Genomic DNA, 26,891 nt, shown 5'->3' on the forward strand with positions numbered 1-26,891 from the left:
AGTGAGATGCTGATGAATGTGGCCATCCATTGTGGTCAGGTGTGCATGCAGGATGCACCTTTCAGCCCAAGGCCCACCCATCCATCAAGAGGCAGACACGCTCACCTCTAAGACTGGGATCCTAGAACCATGAAGACCTCTAGCTCCTGGGGAATTGAGGCGGGGCCCCCGCAAGTCAGGTGTTGAGGGGTAAGGCAGTGCAGGGTAGGTGGGGGAGGAAAAGAGGTCCGCAGGCCTCATCTGCTGCTGGGTCAAGCTCCACTGTGAGTCTGGGTGCCTGGCTGGGGTGGCAATTCCTGGCACCCTTGCTGCCCTGTCTAGAATTGTTTTGCCAGTGGCCCTAAGTGCTCTTCACTAGCACGTTCTTCCTGCCATGAGGACTAGCTGTAAAGGCAGCCCAAACAAGTGGCAACTCTACCAACATTTAATATCTACAGGCCTATAGGCCAGTGATTAGTATGAGGCTCCATACTGTAGCAACTGGCACACAAGGCTGCAGTATTTGTCTCCAAACTGTAGAACCTGCCAAAGTCTATTCTAGAACAGCAGTGCTAGGAGATACTATGTAGCCATTTAGAAAGAAGGAAGGAGGTCTCTGCAAAAAGCTAGACACAAAATAGTATATAAGGTAGGATCCATTTACATTAAGTTCAAGAACAAGCAAAAGGAATCGATGGTGAAAACAGCCAGAGCAGTCTCTCTGGGTGGGGCCATTGACTAGGCAGGGTCAGGAGGGAACTTTCTGGATCCTGAAAATGTTCTATATCTTGATCTGGGTGATATTTACATGGTGATGTAAACACTTCTTTAAAAATTCACAAAGCCATACACTGAGGACTAGCATCCTTTTTACACACTAGGTGTATGAGACACCTTAACATAAAAAGTAAAGAGAACTGACCTGAGAAAATGGTAAATAAAACAGGAAAAAAAGGTGTAGAACAGAACTTGTGATTTCATTTTTATAAATGAGTAAGCCTGGGGAAAAGTCTGGAAAGATAGCAAACTGTTTGTAGTACTTTGCCCTGAGTGAGGGGATTGGAGATGAAGACAACCAGTTTCTACATTTCTGTATTATTTGCATTTGTGGTGTTTGAATCCTCTGTCCCTCATACCTCCTCCACGTTCCGGCCGCTCACTTCATGGCGGCTCCGCTCTGGGTCATCTGAGTGTCCTGCACTTGGAGGCCTGGGTTTGGGGCTATTCAGGGCTATCTTTGGCTTCATGTCTCAGCTTAAGACTTGCATTCAGATCTTTGGCTCTTGCCCCGCTCAGAATGTGCAGGATCTGGGACTTCCCTAACAGTTCAGTAATTAAGACTCTGTGCTTCCGCTGCAGGGGTGCAGGTTCAAGTCCTGGTCGGGGAACTAAGATTCCACATGCCGTGTGGCCAAAAAAATTTTTTACTACTAATAAAAAATAATCTGCCAGGGTCTCTGCTCATTGGGAAGATTCCCTGGAGAAGGAAATGGCAACCCACTCCAGCATCCCTGCCTGGGAAATTTCTTGGACAAAGGAGCAGCCTGGTGGGTGACTCCATGCAGTGGCGAAGAGTTAGATATGACCTAGTGACTCAACAACTGTTCTTGGCCCACACGTACCAGCATCCCACTAGGTAACCACCTCCTGGGATGAGCCAGGTCAAGTGCCTCTGCCTGAACAGACACCATGGAAGGCCCTGTCCATGCTTCTGAGAGAGCGCTCTAAAGAGGAAGAGAGCAGGGAGAGAAAGTCAGGGTGACTTGGGCCCGCCAGCCATTCTGTTTGAACCCCGACACCCAGGCTCCTCCTCCTGAACGGTCAGAGCTACTAATGGGTCTTCACAGCCTTGGTTACAAATGGTCCTGGAGGTGAATTCCGGTCACACCTCAAGCCAGGAAAATGAACCCTGCTCTGTCCCCTCTTTAATATGGATGTGACACCTGCAGGCTACAGCTTGTCGCACTGTGAGAATTATTTCTCCATTAAAATGCAGGAGTTGGAGTTTTGCCCAGGAAGAGCAGCTAAAAATACTGCTCTCTGGGGGCACCAGCTACTGGGGGGGAGTGGGCAGTGAATGGCCACCTTCCTCACCCTGCAGCCCCTAGAGAAGTCCCACACCTGCTGGGTCCCTCCCTCAAGCATCTGATACAGGGTCGTGTTTGGGCCATCTCCCAGCCCTCTCCGAAAGAAAAAGCACCCACTTGCCCTGGGTCACTGTGCTCCATCTACAAAATCGCCGAGGGAGCCAGTGTGTGCAACCCGACTGCAGGGAGGGGAAGATAAGCCATCACATGTGCCCAGCACTTTATAGTTTGTAGTGTCTTCTTCCTACATTGTCCAGCCCTCACAACAATCCTGCGAAACATGAACTACTATTGTCCCTACTGTACTGGTGTGGTTGATGCCTGGTGAGGTGAGGTCACGTGCAAGGGTGCAGGGGGAGACAAGGGGCAAAAGACAGAGCCTCGGCCAAAGGTTTTTGAATCTAAAACCTACCCACAGCACCAGTGAAGGGGCCTTCTAGTAAGGTGACTGGACTCACTCCTAGGGCCATTGACTTTAGAAGAAGCACCCTTTGGAAAGAATTCCACATACCTTTCCAAAGGGCACTCATCACCCCTTCTTTTTAAAAATATTTTGCTGTTTTTAAAATTTTTATTTGGCCACGTGGCATGTGGGATTTTAGTTCCTTGACCAGGGTTTGAACCCATGACCCCTACATTCAAAGCACAGCATCTTAACCACTGGACCACCAGGGAAGTCCCTTCACCCCTTCTTAACAGATAAGGAAATGAAGGTTCAGAGGGATGAAGGACTTAGTCACAGGTCAGTAGCAGAGCCAGGGACAAAAGTCAAAAAGGAAGACAAGAAAAAAAATTAAAAAACAAGCGTCCTGACCCCCAGCCCGAGCTCTTCCTGCTGCCCTAGGGCCTGGAGAGTTTGGGGACTGACTGGCGGGCCAGTTCTGAGACCCTGGCCCCCAAGGGTAAAGGAGCCCAATGCACTCTGCAGGCTCCCACATCCTTGAACCTGGTTCTCTGGAAATAGTTTGCTTGCCATGTTCACCTCCTCTTCTTAGTCTTTGAAACTGGAAGGTGGTGAAAAATCTCAGGCCTGTTTTCCATATAAGAAAACTAAGGCCCTGGGACTTCCCTGGTGGTCTAATGGTTAAGATTCCAAATCCAGGGGGCAAAGGTTCAATCCCTAATTGAGAAATTAAGATCCTGTATGCTGCACAGTGTGGCCAAAAAAATAAAAAATCTAAAGCCCAGAGAAGTTAAATGCCCAGCTCAGGATCACAGGGCAGTGCTAAATGAGGTCTTAGACCTGGATCTCTGACTCAGGCCCGATGCCCATTCCAGTGTGTCAACCAAAAAGAGCATGTAGAGTTCCTTTTCTGTGTTAGCTTCTTCTTGGGTCTCAGTTTCCCCATCCATGAAATGGGGGCATTAGGCCTTAAACAAGCCTAGAGTCTGAATCTTCTGAGATAAACATATTAGGTGACACTTCTAGGAGTGGGTGGAGCCCCATACAGTGACCAAAGGGCCTGGCTTTCTGGACAGCCAGCATCCTTACCAAGTGGGTAACTGAAGTTAGAAAAGGGGCCATGGAAACCCAGGGACTTAAGGATGGTGAGAGTAAGGAAATCCAGGCACCCCGGGCCTCAAATGTCCAGGAGGAAATTCTTCCAGTCGAACCCTGCTGCCACACAATTTACAGAGAAAAAGCTTTCTACAAAGGCATTTATTTTTCCCAAAATGCACCCCTGGGTAACAAAATTTCTCAGAGTCCCACATTTAAATTAGAAACCCCCACATCTTTCATTCCTGGTGAAGGGAGGGATGTCAACAGGAGGACATCAGGTCCTCAGAAGTTTACTCCACTGGAGACTGGGGACTGGCTGGAGACATGCCAGAAATTGTCTGCCCAGCTCTGAATAGCACCATGGCGGGGGAGGGGCTGTCCCTGCCCTCAGGCTTCCCCTGCGCTGCAGCTCTCAGCTCCCCGGGTCTGTCGGGTCCAGGCTGCCTGCTGTGCATGCCTGGAAAGACACTTTGGAAACCATCAGATGCTCCAGTTGTGGCTAGAGGCTCTGTCTCTCTTTCCAGGTTTCTGGGCAAGGATTCGGGGTGGAATGGGAGTGAGGTATCCTGGGAGCTGTGGTCCAGAAGAGGGGTTCAGCAGGAAGCAAGGCAGGAGCCCCTCACGAGTCCCTCTTGCCTCACGGTTTCTCGGCTGAAGGGCGCGCTCCTTAGGGAGGGGCTTGTCTTCTCGCGCAGGGTCCCCAGTACCTAACACAGTGCTGACGCCCAGAGATGCTCAGTGAACGTTACTTGGATCAATGAAAGGAAAAGCAGAGGGACAGCAGCAGATCACAAGGGGGCCCACGCAGCCGCCCAGAGACCTGGTGTGACCAGCACGTACTTCCCACGGGGAGGGCGGGTGGAGGGTGGGGCTCACAGGGCACAGCCCAGGGCGCCAGGAATAGGCAGGGCCGGGGGAGGTCCTCACGTGTTCCAGCACGTGCACCTGCTTGTTTGCATGCCTGGGGGAGGGGCCCTGTATCCACTTAAGTGGAGGAGGGAAGAGGCTGACGCTGGGGCCAGAGCCCGAGGCGACGCCTCTAGTCTGGAGGAAATACCAAGGCTGCAATGGCCTCGGCTGAGGAGACAGAGTTACGGACAGATGGGGGAGGAGGCTGAGAAGTGATAGCGCGTGTATCTGGACCACCGGAGACAAGGCGAGGGGAGACTCTGTACCACATCTTTGGGGGAAAATGGCAGCCAGATGGTCCGTGTCGCATATCCGTTGGGGAAATACGGCGGCAGGGAGGTCTGTGCATTGTGCATTGCGTCCGTAAGGAATAAAGCAGCGAGGTGATTTAGCTGTCGTGTCACTGGAGAAATAAGGCAGCAGGATGACTTGGGAATTGTGTCCATCAGAGAAGTAAGGCTGCAGGGTGGTCTGTGTATCGTGTCCTTTGCAGAATGAGTAGATCCGCCAGAGTGGACGCCATCTGTTGGAGGCAGGGAAGCCCCCAGCCCAGAGCTCACACTGAGACTCCAGTGCAGCCAGAGGTGGGAGCCCCACGGCAGGGGCAGCAGCCCCCTGAGCCTCATGGTCAGACTATTTCTGGTCCATCATCTGCATTTCATGACGGGAAGGAAGAAAGAGGGGGGAGCATTAAACGCGGGAGTGTGCCAGAACCCCAGGGATGTGGGCACACACTCGGGGGTGGGGGGAGTATGTGTGAGGGGGCCGGCAGTGTGACTGGCAACCCCCACACGAAGCACTCACTGCCCTCAAGGCTCAGACAAACAAGTACAGCAGCTGGGCATCAGACTGACTATGAGGGTGCCTGGAGGAGACTGCCCAGTCTCTCAATCCCCCTGGGTCCAGCCACCTTGCACCCTTCCCTTCCCTTGGTCTGGCACACTCTTCCCTTCCCCATGCTGCCCCCCACCCTGTCTGTCCCATTTCATCTTCTCCACTCCATACATTCACACCCATGGCCTCGCTCTCCGCTGTGATCTGAATGGAGAGTTTATTTCCTGACAGGGACAACAAGGCAACCTGAAAGTTACTTAAGGCTCCATAACCTTTGGCCAAAAATTAAGGTCCCCAAACTTTTGACCTTCTAAGTGGAAGCCACTCATATTTAGTGATAAGTCTGCATCAAGAAATAGGTTGTTCAAAATACACAGACACACAGAGAGATATACATATGTTTACAAACAAATACACACAGAGAGGTGTAGCACCTGGTCACTTTTAATAAAGAAGAATCTCAAACTAAACTAACCTCCAACCAACTACTTCCTAATGTAACTGCTGATGTTATGGTAATCTGACCAATAACCATCACTAACAATTATTAACCACTGACTAGGTACCAGGAGCGTGCCTGTCCAGCTGAAAACCCCATTTCCTAGCCTCACTTGAGTTGCAGTCATGTGACTAGGTTCTGACAAATGGATATAAACAGGAGTGACAGGAGCTATTTCTAGTCAAGCCCTAGAAAAAAATGTCCCCTCCCTCTCCTCTTTCCCTCGTGTTCTGGAGGGGGTGTGGCAGCTGGCACAGCCACCTGGACCCGGCAATGGAAGCTGTGAGTAGAAGAAGGCAGAAGCCAGGTAGGAGGAAGCTGGTTCCAGGGTACCAGTGGCCGTAAGACAATCTCGACTCCTGTCCGGGTTAAGCCTCTATCATATTTGCATCCTGTTACCTATCACTTCATGGGAAATAGATGGGGAAACACTGGAAACAGTGTCAGACTTTATTTTGGGGGGCTCTAAAATCACTGCAGATGGTGATTGCAGCCATGAAATTAAAAGACACTTACTCCTTGGAAGAAAAGTTAGCATATTCAAAAGCAGAGACATTACTTTGCCAACTAAGGTCCGTCTAGTCAAGGCTATGGTTTTTCCTGTGGTCATGTGTGGATGTGAGAGTTGGACTGTGAAGAAGGCTGAGTGCCGAAGAAATGATGCTTTTGAACTGTGGTGTTGGAAAAGACTCTTGAGAGTCCCTTGGACTGCAAGGAGATCCAACCAGTCCATTCTAAAGGAGATCAGCCCTGGGATTTCTTTGGAAGGAATGATGCTAAAGCTGAAACTTCAGTATTTTGGCCACCTCATGGGAAGAGTTGACTCATTGGAAAAGACCCTGATGCTGGGAGGGATTGGGGGCAGGAGGAGAAGGGGATGACAGAGGATGAGATGGCTGGATGGCATCACTGACTCAATGGACTTGAGTCTGAGTGAACTCCAGGAGTTGGTGATGGACAGGGAGGCCTGGCATGGTGCGATTCATGGGGTCACAAAGAGTTGGACACGACTGAGCAACTGAACTGAACTGAAGAGCAATGGGGACCTTGATTTCTCCGCCTGCTGCCATTTCAACAGGGAGGAGTCGAGGCTGTTCTTCTGAGGGAGGGAGCCTCGGGGCAGCAGCAACCCCATCACCAATGACCAGCCCCTAGCCTCCTACATACAAGGGCACACACATACACAGATGCACAAACACCACATGTCTTTACCTTCTTTGTTTTCAGAGTGTTTCAGGGGCCTCAGGGCTGCAAAAAAGGAAGGAGTACACAGTGAAGGGGGAACTGTGGAAAGTGGTGGTAAGGAAGAAGTAAAGTCTAGAAGAAGGACTGGGAGGAGGAGGCAGGAGGGAGAAGTTGAGAGGGTGAGGGAAACATCACAGCACTGGAAAAGGGTCTCAGCTGCTCCCCCAAGTTCCCATTCTGCGCTGTGACTTGTCACTCCTCCCCCAGGCCTCAGTTTTTTGTACCTCTATAATGGGAACAACTTCCCAGCCCTCCTGTGAGTGAGGGATGTAAGAGTACCCTGAGCCTGCTCTACAAATAGGGTTAAGAGAGGCGCTAAGAGAGGCTGCAGGTGTCGCCAGCGAGGCCCAGGATCTTGCAGAACTGAGACTAAGCATGTCTCTAAGCACCCCTCTTCTCCCTACTCCCTCCCTTCTGCCAACTGCACCTGCCTCTGAACAAGAAAAATGAGGCCTGATCCCAGGCTGTGTCTACACCTGCCACGCCCGGACACCAAAGGCAGAGAATGAATTGGCACAGTTTACAACAGTCCCCAGAGGTCAATCTTCTGCCCCTCCTTCTTCAGGGGTTGGGAGGTAACCTGTGTCAACTGGCACCATCACAGAGGGCTCAGCAAGAACCTGCTCCCCCAACACATGGGCCCTGGGGAGGGAAGGCAGTGAGGCCTCCATTGGCCGCGGGGCACCAGGGCCTTGGCGCCTCCTCTCCAGGCTCCAGGCTTGTGTCCCCACAGTGCCAGGCCCTTCGCAAAGTCACTCAAGAGAGGTTCAAAACGGCCCTCTGGTGCCATCAGGGAAGGCCAGGAGGCCAGTTTTTACAGATGGGAAACTGAAGCCCAGAGGAACAAAATGCTGACCAAAGTCCTTCAGCCTCTTAGCAGAGTGGAACTGTGTCAGGCTGAGAACACAGTGCTAGTAACAGGACTGAAAACCACGGAGCCCTTGCAGGACCCCGGCACAAAACAGGCCCTTAATATACATGATCTCATTTAATTTAACTCACACCACCCATGGAAGGAGCAGCTAGGGGGAAACTGAGGCCCAGAGAGGCGAAGTGACTTGCTCAAGGCCACTCAGCTTATATGAGCTGGGGCTGGAATCCAGCCTGCCCTGCTTGCCGAGCCAGGTCCTTCAAGGGTGGAGTGGCCCTGGTAGGTGGTAAAGGTTGACAGGAGAAACAAAGCAGCAGCTGGGAGACCTGCCTCCAGGTCTACTGCTGAGCAAAGACCAGACTCACCTAGGCTGGGAGGCTCAGCCACAGGACACATTTCATTCAAACCTTCAAGTAAATGGGGCCCCTCCAGACCCTTGGGTCCCCGCCCCTGTCCCTGCATCTGTCCTCAGCCAACAGTGTCCCTCTGGGTTCAGACTTACCCGTCTTGGACCCTTCTCCATCCCCATCGTGGTCCTCGGCTCCTAGGAACAGAAACTTCCTCAGCCCTACCCACCTTCATCACTGACCTTCTGCTCCTGGGAGTGCAGGAGGCAGGTGGATGGGGCTGAGCAGGCCTGGCCTGTGGCAGGACGAGAGGGAGCCCAGGCAGGAGGCCACCACTCACCTGGCCAAGGACTATCCACTCACTCACCCACCCACCACTCACCAGAGTCGACTTCCCTACCGGGGTCAAACCACCTACCTATCAATGTCAACCTACCACCTGCCAATCACCAAGTCACCCACACTGACCCCAGCAAACAGCAGCTGCTTCAGACACTGTCCACTCTAAGGGTGACGCATCCTCTCACGGTGACACACAAACCCACAAAGCAGTCACGCCTGCGGGGCTCGGTTTCCACGTGCTCTCACTCACAGACACACTCATGTGACTTACGCTCTCACAGTCACACACAGACACACTCATCCCTTTGTTACACATCCACCACTCGCTCCTAGTCACACTCACATCCACCCTGCATTTCTGCACACTCATGGGCAGGCTCTCACTTGTTTAAACACACGAGGTCTGTTCAGCCTCCAGATCACAAACGTACACACACGATGTAGCTGCATTTGCACACACATTCATTCTGTCACGGGAAAGTGACACTCCTGTTGATGTCATGGGCACACCAACATCCCCGGAGACACGTGCACACCCCCTCTCTCACTTACCTGCGTTCTCCTCCTCGCAGCTCTGTTTGATCTTCCTCCAGCACACGAAGGCCAGGGCCACCAGCAGTGCAACAAGGCAGATGGAGAGCCCCACGGTCACCCACAGGGCCTCGGCGGGGAACGTCATGGGCTGTCCTGGGAGGGGAGGTGGGGAGAACGGGGAGAGACTGACATGCCTGACCCCCAGTGGCCCTGAGGACAACCCCCCTGACACCAGACTGTGAACAGGGGGCTCCTACCCTCATGGGGCCCCCACACCATGAACTGAGCTTACATAAGATCCGTGCCCCTTCCCCCCACATCCACAAACCCTCCAAAGCCTGACACAGCTGGGATTGCCATGGGCAGGCCTCAGCCTGGGAGGGTTGAAGAATCTGTGGCCCACGATGCTCAGGAACCTTCTATGGCTCCCTACCGACATGAAAATAGTGCTTCAGGCCTCTTTGCAATTCCATTCTCTGTAGAGATGACTGACTGCTCCCAGCCCCTGCACCACTGCTGTCGGTTTCCTCTACCAGAAAAGTGCTCCCTCACTCTCCTCTTCCGTATGATTCCTCCTCAGGAAGCCCCCTTTCTCCCCCAGCCCCACCTGGTGATAGTCTCCATCTTACAGACCAGGAGTTGGCAAACCACAGTCCATGGGCCAAATCTGGCCTGTGGCCTGTTTTTGTACAACCCAAGAGCTAATAATAGTTTTACATTTGTAAAGGGTTACCAAAAAAAGGAAAGACAGCAGCAGCAGCAACAGAGATGGTATGTGGCCCACAAAACCTAAAATACATATACATCCAGCCTTTGACAGAAAATGTGTGCTGCAGATTCCCGCAGAAAGATGAGGGTGGACACAGAGGGCACCTGAGTACAGGTTTATCCCTGAGAAGGAGACTTGCCAGGGGAATAGTGGTGTGAAACGCTGAGGGCCCTCCTGTTGGCTGTCTCAGGGCAGAGGGAAGGAGCTGAGCTGCCCTCGGCTGGGTAAGGACCCGCAGCTGTGCCGAGTGCACTATCCTCCAGCCCAGCCCCAGGATCCACAGCAAATCTAACGAAAGCTCCTGCGGAAGATGCCATCAGAGCAGAGAGCAGTGCCTTCAACCCTCGGGCAGTGGAACCCTTAACACGGATATGGGGCCAGGGTCACTTCCAACAGGCATAGCCGGTTACACTGCTGCTCTGGATATCAGCAGCAAAGGGACCCATCACCCTGGGGAACAGGAGCAGAAGAGAAAGACAGCAGCTGACACAAGAGGACAGGCCAGCCAGTCCATGAAGCACATGGAAGGGACCCCTGGGAATCCAAAGCGGGGGAGGCTCCTGCAGGAAAGCATGGAGCAGACCACAGAAACACCCAGCAGGTGGGGCTCCTGCCCTGTCCAGCCCTGGGCTGGTGTTGGTACCTGGAGCACAGGTCTGACTTGCCTTCATCCCACCAGCCAAGGACAGAGCGGGGCTCAGACCTGCATCTTCAGACTCCATATCCAGGGCTTGCTCCACAAAGTCCCCTCCACATACAGCACATGCAACTAACCTCCAGCAGGTGCAGAGGGACCAGGCTGGAGGACTCAAAGTCTGAGTCCCAGAACGTTTTCCAAGGCACAAAGCTGCCCGAAGCGAAATACAGGCCAAGGGCTCCAAAGTAGGGCAGACCTGCTCTCAGAAAAACAGGAGGCTGGGTGGTGGGGAGGAGAGGAAATTAGGCTGAGAGGCTAAAAGTTGGATTCTGGTTCATCTGCTCACTGCAGGATGCTGGAGCCAAGGTCCACAGACCCCCATGGATGAGTGCAGCGGGGCCACAAGCCCTCAAAACTGACATGCAAATGACTGCATTTATCATGTATCCAGTTTTCAGAGAGGTGGCTAACTCCAGAGTCAGAGCCACTGTGCTAGGCTGTGGCCTAGGGAAAGTTCTCTCTCCTCTCTGGCCTTCAGCTTCCTCATCTGTGAAATGAAGGCACTTTAAATGCCAGCTACTACAATTTTTAATATTTTTCTCTCAGGTGGAGAAATGTCCCCACTGAGCAGCAGCAGGAAAGGAGCACAGTACCAGGAAGCACCTGGAAGAAACCCCTGGGGATCCCAGGGTGGGGCTCCTGCAGAAAAGCAAGGAGCAGAGCCACAGAAACACCCAGGCGGAGGGGCTCCCACTGTGCCCACCCCTAGGCTGGTGTTGGTGCCCGCAGCACTTGTCAGGCTTGTCCTCATTCTGCCAGTCATGGACAGAGTGGGGTTTCAGACCTGCATCTTCAGGTATACGAGTATAATCGCACACTCACAAGCCCTTTCTATACAGGGTGGCGAATAGCCAATTCAGTTCAGTGTGCAAATTATCATGAAGATCACCAATTCTTCAAGGTCCCCTCAGCCCCACCTGTCCCTAGAGACTTCTCCTGAAACTGCAGCCCATTCTGATCACTCCCCGCTCCTCTGAAAACTTCACATTCTCTGTCAATCCTACTGTAGCTAATATTTCTGATTCTCTGCTGTGGCTACATCAGACCATATGCTGATGTATCTAAAAGGTCAGGGAGACCCCATGGGACATCCAACAGCCCAGAGCAGTAACTACCCCACAGAAAGTATAGGCCTAGGGGTCTCCAGAAAGAGGGTGAAGTCATTCTTGGGAAGGGGGTGGGCAAAGGGAACAAAGCCTTGCCAGAAGAAAAACCGTGAAAGAGAAGGAGGAGGAATGAGCCTCAATTCCTAGAAGGCAAATGTGATGGACACTTGCAGAAGTGAAGGCCACTCAAGGTCCATGCAGATGGGGTGCAGGAAGACAGGAGTGAGTCAGTGAAACCTGAGACTTGCACAGAAACTGGTTATCAGGGGGATCAGGTCTTCTGAGGGCCGCAGGTCAGGTGGAAGTCATGGGAAAGAAATAGGAGAACTGGATGGACAGAACCTGCTGTCCTGATCCCAGAGAATGCAGGGAGGTCCCTAGGAAAGGTTAGCTGTCCCAAGGGGAGGTACAGAGGAGCCAGAATGAGATCCAAATAAGGATGAAGACTGCCTCCCCCTGGCCTGAGTGTGGGTCTGAGCCCTCTTCACACCTCCAGGCACAAGGGGTACACACTGAAGCGGGCACTAAAGGAAGGGAAGTGTGGGCTAGGAGCCCAAAACTGTAGAGACTGAGGGAATTGCCAAAGGGGCAGCATTGATCTGGTGTTTGACCACATGGGGGCAGCAGAGAGAGCCCAGCCATTCCAAAGGCTGCCTGTGCTGTATGCTGTGGTTAGAGGCAGCCCCAGGGACTGTAGCCTGCCAGGCACCTCTGTTCATGGGGATTCTCCAGGAGGGAATACTGGAGTGGGTTGTCATGCCCTCCTCCAAGGGATCTTCTCAACCCAGGAATCGAACCCAGGTCTCCTGCCTTGCAGGTGGATTCTTTACCAGTTGAGGTACCAGGGAAGTCCAAAGGCTGGCTGGGTCCAATTTAATTCCATCAGGAGAACTGACAATGACGGGGTGAGGGGTCTGACCACCTGGAGACAGCCCAGCTGTCTCGCAGGGGCTCACAGTCAGATGGTGCCCAGCAGCAGATGGTGACGTAGCAACACCTTCTCAGCACTTGGAGAGGTTCCCGTAGGAAAGCACTCCAGACAGAGCTATGCCTTGTGGCTGCTCCAGAATTCCCTCCTGGAACGCCTCCAGATTCCAGGCAGGTATTCAGTCCCCAGGTACCAACTAAGATACTATCTTAGGAGGGCAGATACTACAAATGATTCTTATTGCGCAATATAGCAAGTCCCTTAAGGACTGCTTGGGGGAGAATTTGAGACACGTGAAATGTAAGAAAAAAAATTTTTTGGTTAGGTTTCCTGACCACCAAAGCCTATCTGAATTCTGACTCAGAGTCTAGGTAAAAAGCCATAGTTCCTTCTATCCTTCACCTGCTGCTCGTCGGCCCCTACCTGTGATGGTGACCGAGCCGTGAGCGTCCTGCTGCAGCACGGGGTTGCGCACCAGGCAGCTGTAGGTACCATTAGCGCCCAGCACCACCCTCAGAACGCTGTGCACGTCGAACAAGCCCTGTTCGTTGGCCATCTGCGACGTGGTCACGTTGCCGGTCAAGGGCGCACCCTGCCCATCCTGCCACAACACTTCGGCCTCGGGGTAGCCCCGGTAGCTGGAGCACGTGATGGTCACCGTGTCCCCAGGCCTTAGGTCCTTGTTGGGCTCCAGGGTCATGCTGGGTTTTGAGTAGGGGGCTGGAGGGGAGCAGAGGGTAGAGGGCAGAGGTCAGGTAAGGCAAGGGCAGTGGGACACAGTGGAGGGAAAGAGCGCCCGGGGCTGTGAGGACAAGGGTCAGCACTGGGGCAAGTGGGTAAAGGGCTGCGGGAAGTAGGAGGGGCGTGCCAAGGGGAGGGCGCCCCCTTTCGCGCCTCTCACCTGCCACCTGCAGGCTGACCGCGGCGCTGCCGAAGTCCCGGATGCTCACGAAGCAGGTGAAGCTGCCCTCATCAGCCACGCGCACGCGCTGTAGCCTCAGGGACGCGTTGCCCTGAGCCAGCAGGTCTGGGAAGAGCGCTGTGCGGTTGGCATAGGCGCTGCCCTGGTCTCTGCCCTCGGCGAAGCTGTGCACCAGCTGTTTGGTGTCTGTCAGCTGCCAGATGAGGTTGAGCTGTGCCAGGCTGAAGCCGGGCTCGGTCGAGAAGGAGCAGCGCAGGGTGGCGTCGGTGCCCACGAGGGCCACCACGGGGTCTTCCGGAACCTGGACTTCCACTGCACCTGAGGGCGAGGTTGGAGCGGCACGGCAGTGAGGAGGGGTAGGGACACTCGGCTACCACCACACTGCCTCCCGTATCTCCTCCATCGATGCCCAAGTCCCATGCCATCGTCCCATTTCTCCCCAGACCTAAAAACAGATTGAGTCTCAACACTTCCAGACGTGTCCCTAATCGTCTGACAAGAATCACAGCAGCTTGGCCTTGGCCTGACAAGGTCCATCTTGCTGGGGGACCTGGCCTGGGGCAGCCTGCAGCCCTAGCAAAACTCCCCTCTCCGCCAGGACCCATTTCCCTCTCCTATCTTCCGACTCTCTTCTGAGATCTGAATGCTTCTCCACTCTTTCCACAGGTTTCCAGAGCCCTGGAGTCAGGAGGCCTAGAGAGCTGAGAGGACCTGTGACCATCACCCTCACCTCCTGCCACAGTAAGCTCTCCCTGTATGCAACCTGTTTCATTTCTCTTATTATTATTAGGCGTCTCACTGTTCTGGGAGACTGAAGGTAAGGAGCTAGATTCAGATACCATGACCGCTGGAGATTGGACCAACTCCCCGCCCCTGTCCCCCACCCCAAGGGACATTTAAGAAAACAAAAGAAAAACCTGTGGGGTTTCTATGGGGCGTGATGGTGACCGAGCCATGAGCGTCCTGCTGCAGCACGGGGTTGCGCACCAGGCAGCTGTAGGTACCATTAGCGCCCAGCACCACCCTCAGAACGCTGTGCACGTCGAACAAGCCCTGTTCGTTGGCCATCTGCGACGTGGTCACGTTGCCGGTCAAGGGCGCACCCTGCCCATCCTGCCACAACACTTCGGCTTTGGGGTAGCCCTGGTAGCTGGAGCACGTGATGGTCACTGTGTCCCCAGGCCTCAGGTCCTTGTTGGGCTCCAGGGTCATGCTGGGTTTTGAGTAGGGGGCTGGAGGGGAGCAGAGGGTAGAGGGCAGAGGTCAGGTAAGGCAAGGGCAGTGGGACACAGTGGAGGGAAAGAGCGCCCGGGGCTGTGAGGACAAGGGTCAGCACTGGGGCAAGTGGGTAAAGGGCTGCGGGAAGTAGGAGGGGCGTGCCAAGGGGAGGGCGCCCCCTTTCGCGCCTCTCACCTGCCACCTGCAGGCTGACCGCGGCGCTGCCGAAGTCCCGGATGCTCACGAAGCAGGTGAAGCTGCCCTCATCAGCCACGCGCACGCGCTGTAGCCTCAGGGACGCGTTGCCCTGAGCCAGCAGGTCTGGGAAGAGCGCTGTGCGGTTGGCATAGGCGCTGCCCTGGTCTCTGCCCTCGGCGAAGCTGTGCACCAGCTGTTTGGTGTCTGTCAGCTGCCAGATGAGGTTGAGCTGTGCCAGGCTGAAGCCGGGCTCGGTCGAGAAGGAGCAGCGCAGGGTGGCGTCGGTGCCCACGAGGGCCACCACGGGGTCTTCCGGAACCTGGACTTCCACCGCGGCCCCTGAGGGTGGAGTTGGTGAGGTGGAACGGTGAGAAGAGGGTGAGACACTTGTGACCTCTCTAGTTCCCCTCCTCTTCCAAGTTAACTTCAGGCCCTGTCCACTCCTTTTTTAAGGGCTGAGGAGAGTTTATTACTCGTGGTTCTAGTTCAGCCAACATGAATATAGTAAGTACATACTATGCCAAGGGTAAGAGTTAGGAATGCCACAGAGAACACCAGGGTCACAGCTCTGAAGAGCTTAAATTTTAGTGGGAGATGAGACAAACTGGCACACAAATTCTTGGTAGCATGTGATTAGGAGTATGAAGGAAGAAGAAGCCAATGGATAGAAAGTAAAGAAGCCGTTTTAAAAAAAATCTGGCAGGTGCATCACACCTGTCTGTGCTGGCTGCATTTCCCAAGTATACTCTATTTTTATAAATTGTGAAAAGAAAATCTAAACAATAATATGCATCAAAATGTCATTAGTGGTTTTCTCTGGATGAGAAAGAATCACAAGTGCTTTTTCTTTTCCTCAACAAACATGATTAGTTTTATGCAAGAAAGAAAGATTACCCATGCATTTAAATATCGGGTGAACCACATTCTCCATAAAGAGATATTAAGCTGAGATTGAAAGGGAATGAAAAAAGAGTCTGATATAGTCAGAGAAAAGCCCCCTAGGGCAGGTTGCCCTGTTCCCACCCTGACCTCTTTCCTGTGGGTTTACTCTGCAGCTTCCCACCCAGTCACCTCTGCCTCCAGTCCAGCTCTTCTTTTAGAGCCCTGGGAAGTTAGGTAGGGGTTCCTGACAGCTTTTCTTTTAGTGATATGTGCCCCCTAGCCTGGCACTGCCATTCTTGGGCAATGGTTACGTTAAGTGTGTGCTCTGGGCACCAGCAAAGCAGGCACACTCAGAAGTGTGAAGACCAGTCTTGAAACAAAGCTAGCTGAATACAGCACTCATGTGTACCTGACCCAGCCACGTATGGGGGCATTTGGGGGATGAAACCTGAGGAGTCACCCAAAGCAATTTCTCTAGAGAAATCAATGTACCACCGGGTAAAGTGGTGCTTCCTTCTTTTGACCACCAGATGGCACCAGACATTCGGCTTTGTCTTCCGCCTTGGAGGAGGACGTCTCCCTCTGAGCAGATTAAGATTTGAAATATGATGGTGTTGTCATTAAAGTAGGTGCCATTATTGAAAGCCAACTCTGTGCCAAGAACTGTGTGGGAAGACTTATATCCTTTATTCAGGATGGTTATTGAGCACCTGCTATGTGGCTGGCATTAATCCTGGCCCCGGGGATACATTCTGCTCCTTGAGCAGAGCAGGGAATAAGCAAGTAAACATATAATATGTCAGGTGGAGATTAGTGTTGGGAAGAAGCATAAAGTAAGGCCAGCGAAAGGGAGGGAAGAGGTGTTATTCTATACCCAGTAGCCTGGGCGAGGTGACATTTGAGCAATGGCTTGAATGAAATATGGGATTGAGTCATGCAGATGTGTGGGGGCAGAAAGTTTTAGGCAGATGCAACAGTGTGTGCAAAGGCCCTCGGGAGGGAGCACACGTGTGGTTGGGAAACAGCCTTATCGCATTTAGAGCTCACATTACCATTTTACAGAAGAGAAAACAGAGGCTAAGAAATGTCAAGTAAGGTGGATCCCAAGGTAGGAATGAGGTGGACAGGGCACAGAGGAGATTCAGAGGCAGTTAGCCAAAACCTTCCCAGCCCTGCCAGACAGAGAGGCCCCAAGGCCCCAAGGCCCCAAGGCCCCTCAAGGCCCCAAGGCACCTCAAGGCCCCAATGCACCTCAAGGCCCCAAGGCCCCTCAAGGCCCCAAGGCACCTTAAGGCCCCAGTGCACCTCAAGGCCCCAATGCACCTCAAGGCCCCAAGGCCCCTCAAGGCCCCAAACTGCTCCCCTCACCTGTGAGGCAGAACCACAGCACTCCCAGGGCGGGGGCCACACTCACACCCGTGCTGCCCGGTCCACACAGCATCTTCTCGCGAGGCAGCTGGCCACTGGGCTCTCCGTGATGGAAGGCTGCCTCTGCCTGTGAGGAAGTGAAGCTTCTGTCTCAAAAGGTCCTTACCAAGCCCTCTCTCTCACCTCATCTCCCCTGGACCAGCCTGGTGGAGGCTGCAACAGCCCACTGGGAGGTCCTCCTTCCCACACCCTACAAGGCTCCTGGCTGAGGGATATTTTGAGAGATGCTGGCAGGAGGAAATTGAGTCACTGGGGAGGCTGGATCAGGGGAGGCAGGGCAGCAGGCAGATAGGATCCACCCCTTCTAAGATATTGATGTGCAAACAAAAGATAGGAGGGGCAAGGCCAAGAATAGTCAAGCCTGGCCCGCTCAGGGCAACGCAAGTAGGTACACAGATCAGTTTGGCTCAGCTGGTAGAGGAGAACAAGGCTTAGAGATTAGCCAAGACATTATTTTGCTGACAAAGCATAGTCAAAGCTATGGTTTTTCTAGTAGTCATGTACAGATGTGAGAGTTGGACTATAAAGAAGGCTGAGCACCGAAGAATTGATGCTTTTGAATTATGGTGCTGGAGAAGACTCTTGAGAGTCCCGTGGACTGCAAGGAGATCAAACCAGTCAATCCCAAAGGAAGTTAGTCCTAAATATTCATTGGAAGGACTGATGCTCAAACTCCAATACTTTGGCCGCCTGATGTGAACAGCTGACTCATTGGAAAAGACCCTGACACTGGGAAAGATTGAGGGCAGGAGGAGAAGGGGGCGACAGAGGATGAGATGGTTGGATGGCATCACTGACTCAATGGACGTGAGTTTGAGCAAACTCCAGAAGATAGTGAAAGACAAGAAAGCCTGGCATGCTATAGTCCACAGGGTCGCAAAGAGTTGGACACAACTTAGCGACTGAACAACATGACGAGAGGTCAGAAGCTTATCCTGAAGGCAGCTGGGAGCCACTGAAGGTTCTGGAATAAAAGAATGGGTATGGTCAGAGCTGTGCTTCATAAAGATTACACTGACAGCATCTGCAGGATAAATGGGAAGAGCTGGACAGAAGAGACAAAGCAGGTCTGGGGGAAAGCGACAGCCTGGAGGACAGGGCAGCGAGGGAGGGAGCAGTCGGGGTGGCCGTGGTCTGAGCCTAGGGCGCAGGTGCAGCATTCGTGGGGACAGAGAGCAGGGAAGGGTCTAGTGTAGGCTGTATGCAGTGAAAGGTATTTGTGCAGGAACTTCTTGGTGAGACTTCTGAAGGCGACCCGGTGAATGAGTGTGGGGTCAAGAGAAAGGACTTGGGCTAGTTTAACATGCATATACTGAGTGCCCAAGACCAGTGGGAAGCGGAAGTGGCCTGTCCTGAGACTGGCCCCCGCCCGCAGACTGGAATCAGGATTGAGTGGGGTATTTCTGCAACCTCGCGGGTCCAGCCCTACTCCCAGTCTCTGGCTTCCTCCCACCCCACCCCCATTGCTATCTGCCTTTTCCCCAGGTCTCACAGCTGCTGACTGTCACATCCTGACCAAGCCATGTGTCAACAGGGTCGCTTTATGCTATTCAATACAATTTGACAAAAATAGAAAAGGTTTCACATTCCTCAGACCACCCAGGGAGCCAGGCTGCCTGACTTGGTCCCATTTTGCAAGAGGAAAAACAAAAAAAATTAAAGCCCAGATAAGTGAGAGGACTTCATATTTTGCACAAAGTTGAGAAAGGTTTGTATTCTCCACCTCCTGCCGCACCTCTCTGCCCTTCCAGGGAGCGAATGGCGAGTCATGAGCGTCAGTTTCAGTCCCATCCCTCCCGCCTCTCCCCCGTCCCGTACACCCAGCAGCTGAGCTGAAGGAGTCCTTTAGCCAAGCCGGGTGCATCCTGCGCTCCCCCCACTACCACCTCCCAGCTGTCCACAGTGGGGAAGCCCTGAGCAGCCACTTCCTTCCGAGACAGTTCCGGTCCAAACCTGGCGGCCTCAAAGCCTTTCCGCCTGCTGAGTCAGCAGCCTTCAAGGTCCATTCATAAAGGCACCCTTGGCAGGCACCACATCATGCCTACAAGGGCCACCACAGACCAAAGGGAAATGCTGGCAGGCAGTGGCCGGCCATGCCTGCCCGTCTGCTGAAGGAATCACGGAGACTAAGGATTAAGGAGCTCTCCTTTACCCCAAGACAGAACCAAGGCCTGTCCTTCCTGGATCTCCCTCACTCTTGCCACTGCTGCCCATGCCTACCATCTCCCATCCTGACCTTGGAAGCCAGCACTCCTGTGATCCTCCCGTGACTCTCCACTCCGCCCCTGCCCACCCCACACTCTGCGTCTCTCCTCTTAGGACCTGATGCAGGAATCTGCTCACATCTTTCCTCTACAAGGCCCTCCCAGGGTTCCCCATTTACCACCGGAATAAACGCACACCACTCTGCCTGGCTCTCAAGCCTTTTCTGATGACTGTTTCCTCCATTCATCAAGCTAATTCCTGCTGCTGCTGCTGGGTTTACTTGCCAGGGTTGCTTGGACTGGCTGCCACCTCCCTGAATGTGGGGCGGTCTCCCGATCTAATCAGGTTCCCCAAGGGCCGAGCTGTCCTTCCCTCCTGAGGGAAGGTGAGGATTCTGGGGGGTAGGGAGGCTGGTCATCAGTTCAGTCTCTCAGTCATGTCCGACTCTTTGTGACTCCATGGACTACAGCACACCAGGCTTCCCTGTCACATCGAGTCGGTGATGCCAGCCAACCATCTCATCCTCTGTCCTCCCCTTCTCCTCCTGCCTTCAATCTTTCCAGATTTGCTCCCTTCAACTCCTTTCCTAGACTCTGGACTCAGGGAAGTTCCTGTCTCAGGCATTCCCTGAGCCCAGAACCGAGGACGGGGAAAGGTTCCCTCCCCGATAGCTGGGCTCCTAGAGCTGAGGGCAGGAGAGGAGAACACATCTCAGAGAGGTTATTGCTAGGCAACAGAAGCATGACCTGTGACCACTGGGACAGACCGGCTGCCCAGCACACAGAGCGTCATGGAGACGCACAGGCCTCCAGCTGCATTCACACCGCCCTGCCCACCTTTTCTACAAAGGGGAATTCTCACCCCTAGGCAGGATGGCCCTGGAGTCAGCATGTGCCACCCCTCCCGCTGAGTCACCAGCCGGTCTTCCCTCCTCCACTTCCTCCATCCTCATCTAGCCCCGTCCCAGCCAAATGTGGGAATTCCAAGGGGCCCTGGCAGGAAAGAGCACAGGCTGCCTTGGCTTTCACAGAGAAGCAGGAGGGAGGGGCCAGGGCCACCCGAGGCCTGAGGTACAGTAAGGGCATCCAACCCCAGAAGAGGTGGAGCCACAAGAAACCTCCCCAGAGATGACCTCCATAAAGCCAAAACCAAAAATCAAGGGCTGAGGTGGGCCCTATACCATGATGCCCTGGATCTGGGGATGTCTGAGGGGAATGCCTTGCCCCTACCATGACCACCAGCAGCACCCCATTTTCTCTTAACCCTCCTGCCTTTCCCCAATCCCTGCAGGGGCTGCTTGGACAACATGTGCCCCAGAAGGCAAGAAGGATCAAGTCACAGAACTAGTGTCAATCTTTGCTAACCAGCACTGGATAGAAGCATAGCTTTTGAAAACAGCAGTTAAGTCCCTGGATTCAGCTCTGCCTGAAGCAAGCTGTATACCTAGATTGCCCAGATACTTATGCCAATCTTTTTTTTTTTTTTCCCTCAAGCTAGTTTGAGCTAAATTTCTCTTACCTGCAACTGAAGGTTGTTCTTGTCATTGTTTAGCCACTAAGCCGTGTCCAACTCTTTGTGACCCTACATACTATAGCCGGCCAGGCTCCTCTGTCCATGGGATTCTCCAGTCAAGAATACTAGAGTGGGTGGCCATTTCCTTCTCCAGGGGACCTTCCCAACCCAGGGGTCGAACGCATATCTTCTGTTTGGCAGGCAGATCCTTTACCACTGAGCCACCTGGGACCCACCTTGAATATATATTCCTGTGTTTAGTTATTCGCTGAACTATTCACTGAGTGCCTGGTAGGCAGGCACTGGGGACAGAGAGAGGACTAAGCTGTGTCTGTCCTCAAGGAACCTGAATTAAATGCATAGAAATTACTGCAGTTCAGTACAGAGTACTATTTAAGTTAATTGAGAGCTATTTGGAGGCACATGATAACCCTAAGGGTGAGTCCTGACAAGTGATGAGCAGCTTCACAGGTAATTCAGTTCAGTTGCTCAGTCATGTCCGATTCTTTGAGACTCCGTGGACTGCAGCACACCAGGCCTCCCTGTGCATCACCAACTCCCAGACTTTACTCAAACTCATGTCCTTTGAGTCAGTGATGTCATCCAACCATCTCATCATCCCCTACTCCTCCCGCCTTCAATCGTTCCCAGCATCAGGGGCCAAAGTCCTGGAGTTTCAGCTTCAGCATCATTCCTTCAAAAGAAATCCCAGGGCTGAGCTCCTTCAGAGTGGACTGGTTGGATCTCCTTGCAGTCCAAGGGACTCTCAAGAGTCTTCTCCAACACCACAGTTCAAAAGCATCAATTCTTCGGTTCTCAGGCTTTCCTCCATACTAACGTGTATGGATGTTAGTCCATCTCTAACATCCATACATGACTACTGGAAATTCCATAGCTTTGACTAGACGGATCTTTCTTGGCAAAGTAATGTCTCTGCTTTTTAATATTCTATCTAGGTTGGTCATAACTTTTCTTCCAAGGAGTAAGTGTCTTTTAATTTCATGGCTGCAATCACCATCTGCAGTGATTTGGGAACCCCAAAAAATAAAGTCTGCCACTGTTTCCACTGTTTCTTCACCTATTTGCCATGAAGTGATGGGACCGGATGCCATGATCTTTGTTTTCTGAATGTTGAGCTTTAAGACAACTTTTTCACTCTCACTTCATCGAGAGGCTCTTTAGTTCTTCTTCACTTTCTGCCATGCGGGTGGTGTCATCTGCATATCTGAGGTTATTGATATTTCTCCCAGCAATCTTGATTCTAGCTTGTGCTTCTTCCAGCCCAGCGTTTCTCATGATGTACTCTGCATATAAGGTAAATAAGCAGGGTGACAATAAACCGACTTGACATACTCCTTTTCCTGTTTGGAACCAGTCTGTTGTTCCATGTCCAGTTCTAACTGTTGCTTCCTGACCTGCATACAGATTTCTCAGGAGGCAGGTCAGGTGATCTGGTATTCCCATCTCTTTCAAAATTTTCCAGAGTTTATTGTGATCCACACAAAGGCTTTGGCATAATTAATAAACCAGAAATAGATGTTTTTCTGGAACTCTCTTGCTTTTTCGATGATCTAGAGGATGTTGGCAATTTGATCTCTGGTTCCTCTGTCTTTTCTAAATCCAGCTTGAATATCTACAAGTTTACAGTTCACGTATTGTTGAAGCCTGGCTTGGAGAATTCTGAGCATTATTTTACTAGCGAGTGAGATGAGTGCAATAGTGTGGTAGGTTGAGCATTCTTTGGCATTGCCTTTCTTAGGGATTGGAATGAAAACTGGCCTTTTCCAGTCCTGTGGCCACTGCTGAGTTTTCCAAATTTGTTGGCATATTGAGTGCAGCACTTTCACAGCATCATCTTTTAGGATTTGAAATAGCTCAACTGGAATTCCATCACCTCCACTAGCTTTGTTCATAGTGATGCTTCCTAAGGCCCACTTGACTTCACATTCCAGGATGTCTGGCCCTAGGTGAGTGATCACACCATCATGATTATCTGGGTCATGAAGATCTTTTTTGTATGCTGCTGCTGCTAAGTCACATCAGTCGTGTTCGACTCTGTGCGACCCCACAGCCGGCAGCCCACCAGGCTCCGCCGTCCCTGGGATTCTCCAGGCAAGATTACTGGAGTGGGTTGCCATTGCCTTCTCTTTTTTGTATATTTCTGTGTATTCTTACCACGATATCTTCTTCTGTTAGGTCCATACCATTTCGTCCTTTTTGAGCCCATGTTTGCATTGGTAAATGTTCCCTTGGTATCTCTAATTTTCTTGAAGAGACCTCTAGTCTTTCTCATTCTATTGTTATCCTCTATTTCTTTGCACATCCTCTATTTCTTTGCACATCACTGAGAAAGGCTTTCTTTTCTTTCTTTGCTATCCTTTGGAACTCTGCATTCAAATGGGTATATCTTTCCTTTTCTCCTTTGCTTTTTGCTTCTCTTCTTTTCACAGCTATTTATAAGGCCTCCTCAGACAGCCATTTTGCTTTTTTGCATTTCTTTTTCTTGGGGATGGTCTTGCTTCCTGTCTCCTGTACAGTGTCATGAATCTCTGTCCATAGTTCATCAGGTACTGTCTATCAGATCTAGTCCATTAAATCTTATTTCTCACTTTTACTGCATAATCATTAGGGATTTGATTTAGGTCACACCTGAATGGTCTAGTGGTTTTCCCTACTTTCTTCAATTTAAGTCTGAATTTGGCCTGTCCTAGCCTGTCCCCAGGTAGACAGGCTAGGAAAGGTGGTCTCTCCCTAGCCCCAAGAGTCCTGGCCTCCTGGCACTGCTTTCCTGCCTGTCAGCCAGATCTCTTTGAAATAGTAAATAGTGAGCCCAAAGTTTGGTTCTAGTTCCAGTCTTGGCACTTTGCTGGGCAATCTTTATAGGTGACTTCCCCTCTCTGAGATCAGTGTTGCCATCTATGAAAAAAGGGCTTTGAAAAAAAGTGAAAGTCCCTCAGTCATATCCAACTCTTTGGCACCCCATGGACTATAGCCCACCAGGTTCCTCTGTTCATGGAATTCTCCAGGCAAGAATAGTAGAATGGGTTGTCATTCCCTTCTCCAGGGGATCTTCCTGACCCAGGGATCAAACCTGGGTATCCTGCATTGTAGGCAGTTTCTTTACAGTCTGAGCTACCAGGAAAGCCTGAAAGAAGAGCTTTATTGGATGCTGATGGAACTTCTTTAGTATGTTAAGCCTTCACGTACTATATCCTTAAGGTCTAGCCAGTTAGCTGCCATGTAGGTCACACTGAAATGTATAAAATGACTGTGGCAGAAACCACTAGTGTTCCCCTTACATCTACTTTCCTCCTCTTCTGTGGAATATTAATATTTTGTTAGGCACAGAGCCACTTAGCTAAAGACTACAGATACCAGCCTGCCTTGCAGCAGGGAATGGCCATGTGACCATTTTCTGGCTAATAGGATGTAGGAGGAACTGATGTATAACTTCTGGGTCGTGCCTTTAAAGAGGCGCATGCCTGCTCTCTTCTCCTCCCTCTTCCCACTGTCTAGAACACAGATGTGGTGAGCCATCGAGGACCATGCTGCCAAAGGCAACACCCTGGGGACTGCAGAGCAGCAAGACAGAAGGCCCCTGGGGGGCTGCAGCATCAGCCCTGGACATACCCGGATTGTCCCACGGCTGAGAATAAGCATCTCTTCTAGCGACACCGTTATTTTGGGTCTTTCTCACAGCATCTAAAGTGACTAATTTAGGGACCCATCCCTTCCTTCCTCTCCCGCCTTCTCTTCTCCCGCTTCCCACCCCATGAAAATTGCTACTGCTCAGAACAGCAAAAGGAAACCACATCTAAAATAGGTGTTTCAAAATGTGAACTGAACACTCTCTCATTAGATTCATGTAATGATACCCAGACCCAGCTTAGGAGATATTTCAAGGGTAGTCATGACTTGTCGTGGTGATTGTACGTATGGTAGGGGGTGAAAGAGCCAAGGATGTACTGAAGGTTTCAACCAAGGAGCGTGTGTGTCACACACAGAAGATGGAGAGACCTGGGAATGATGGGGGAGAAGAATTCCAACTGGGCTTGAGCCATGGATGGATCATCCATGAGAAAATGTATGATAGATTTCTAGACACACAGAGCTAGAGCTCTTAACAGGATGTGGGAGCTACTCTTGGAAGCCAGAGTTGGGAATCACTGAGTAGATAATGGAATGAGAAGAGGCCCCCTGAACAAATTCTGAAAAAGCTGCAGAAGTTAAGAACAGAACAGGGAAGCTTTATCTGGCCACTCCCACAACTTCCCCCCGGAGATGGGTACCCACTACCTCCCAAGAAGTCCACCACCTTTTGGGCAGCTCTCATTGATGTAAAGCTCTACCTTTTATTGAGATAAAATCTGTCAGCCTACATAATTCCTCATTTGACCCCTTGGACCACAGAGAACATGTCTGCCCCCTCCCTTATATCAGCCCTGCAAGTCTTGGGTCTTCCTCCCCCTGGTAGAAGTCATATTGGGCAGCCAGCCACTAACCCAAAACAACAGACTGTCAAATCTGTGGCCAGTGACCAGAGTCATTTGCTCACATTACTGTGGGTCCATGTCTCTCCCATCCTCCTCTGAAAGATTTAGGGAAGGGGTGGAGATTTATAGGATGTTTCATTTGTTACTATTATATTTCATCCAGTTAAGCTAAGTATCCAACTGCCATGATCTTTTTTTTTTTAATTATGGCAAAATACACATAACATTAAGTTTACCATTTTGTCATTTTTTAAAAATTTTGCCACACCCCTCAACTCATAGGATTAGTTCCCCAACCAGGGATTGAACCTGGGACCTTAGGAGTGAAAGCGTATAGTCCTAACCACTGGACCTACAGAGAATTCCCATTTTATTAATTTTTAAGTGTACAGTTTGGTGGTGTTAAGTGCAGACACAGTGTTTTGTGACCATGCCATGATCTTTTGAATTACTGTTTTGACAGTACCTGGTACACAGGGGTGCTCAGTAATTTTTTGGTGGATGAAGAAAAGAACAAATGGGTGTTACCTAAAAAGGTTACCCTCTTCTCCTTACCTTATTTTTTGTGTCATCAAGGTCCTCTGGGAGAGGACAGAATCAGGAGAGCCCTGTAACACTAGGGTCTGCCCCTGGATGTCTGTCCACTATTCAAGGTTTTGGGGTCCCAAGTCTTCCTACTTGTGCTGCCGCTCACCCAGCTTCCCATTTATCTCACCCCCAAAGTACCACGGCTTCTGGTGGGGGACCAATCACATGGAGAAAAACCAGAAAAAAAAAGTCTCAATTGAAGAAGGTGGACTCTTCCTCAAGTGCTCAATTGATTATTAGTTCCAGGGTTTTGTCAAGATTAAGTCACCAATCTGTTCTTCCTGTAATCTACTTTATTCCCCATAAATCTGGTTATTTGCCCGTCGTAGGTCTTTGAGTCAGAGAAGGCACTGGCGACCCACTCCAGTCCTCTTGCCTGGAAACTCCCATGGATGGAGGAGCCTGGTAGGCTGCAATCCATGGGGTCGCTAAGAGTTGAACACGACTGAGAGACTTCACTTTCACTTTTCACTTTCATGCATTGGAGAAGGGAATGGCAACCCACTCCAGTGTTCTTGCCTGGAGAATCCCAGGGACAGAGGAGCCTGGTGGGCTGCCGTCTATGGGGTCACACAGAGTTGGACACGACTGAAGTGACTTGCAGCAGCAGCAGCAGCAGCAGCAGCAGGTCTTTGAGCAGTCGCCTATCCATTTATACAACAAACAGATGCAGGTTTATAGCAGGTATTAGGGGAATGGAGGGCCAAGCAGTTCATGGAGGAATGGGGAGGCTTAGTTGAGACCTCATAAAGGAGGAAACATTCCAGCTATCTGGGGAAGGAGGCAGCACCAGCAAA

General features: G+C 51.6%; 1 protein-coding gene across 2 annotated transcripts in view; it reads right to left on the reverse strand.

Moving 5' to 3' along the window:
• Positions 1-3,763: 3,763 nt before the first annotated feature.
• CD276 (CD276 molecule) overlaps positions 3,764-26,891 on the reverse strand; it is a 34,688-nt gene continuing 11,560 nt past the window's right edge. The window contains exons 2-10 of one of the 2 annotated variants that reach the window (XM_068964704.1): positions 17,237-17,363; positions 14,984-15,325; positions 14,488-14,802; positions 13,550-13,888; positions 13,072-13,368; positions 9,167-9,296; positions 8,428-8,469; positions 7,022-7,057; positions 3,764-5,127 (exon numbers count right to left, since the gene is read on the reverse strand). In XM_068964704.1, the coding sequence (XP_068820805.1) occupies positions 7,033-7,057; positions 8,428-8,469; positions 9,167-9,296; positions 13,072-13,368; positions 13,550-13,888; positions 14,488-14,802; positions 14,984-15,325; positions 17,237-17,309 (1,563 nt within the window). In that variant the 5' untranslated portion in view covers positions 17,310-17,363 and the 3' untranslated portion in view covers positions 3,764-5,127; positions 7,022-7,032. Of the gene's footprint in view, positions 5,128-7,021; positions 7,058-8,427; positions 8,470-9,166; positions 9,302-13,071; positions 13,369-13,549; positions 13,889-14,487; positions 14,803-14,983; positions 15,326-17,236; positions 17,364-26,891 lie in introns of both variants that reach the window. The other variant, XM_068964703.1, reaches the window with a different exon arrangement.

This window comes from Capricornis sumatraensis, chromosome 2, assembly GCF_032405125.1.
Source record: "Capricornis sumatraensis isolate serow.1 chromosome 2, serow.2, whole genome shotgun sequence".
NCBI classification, from domain to species: domain Eukaryota; kingdom Metazoa; phylum Chordata; class Mammalia; order Artiodactyla; family Bovidae; genus Capricornis; species Capricornis sumatraensis.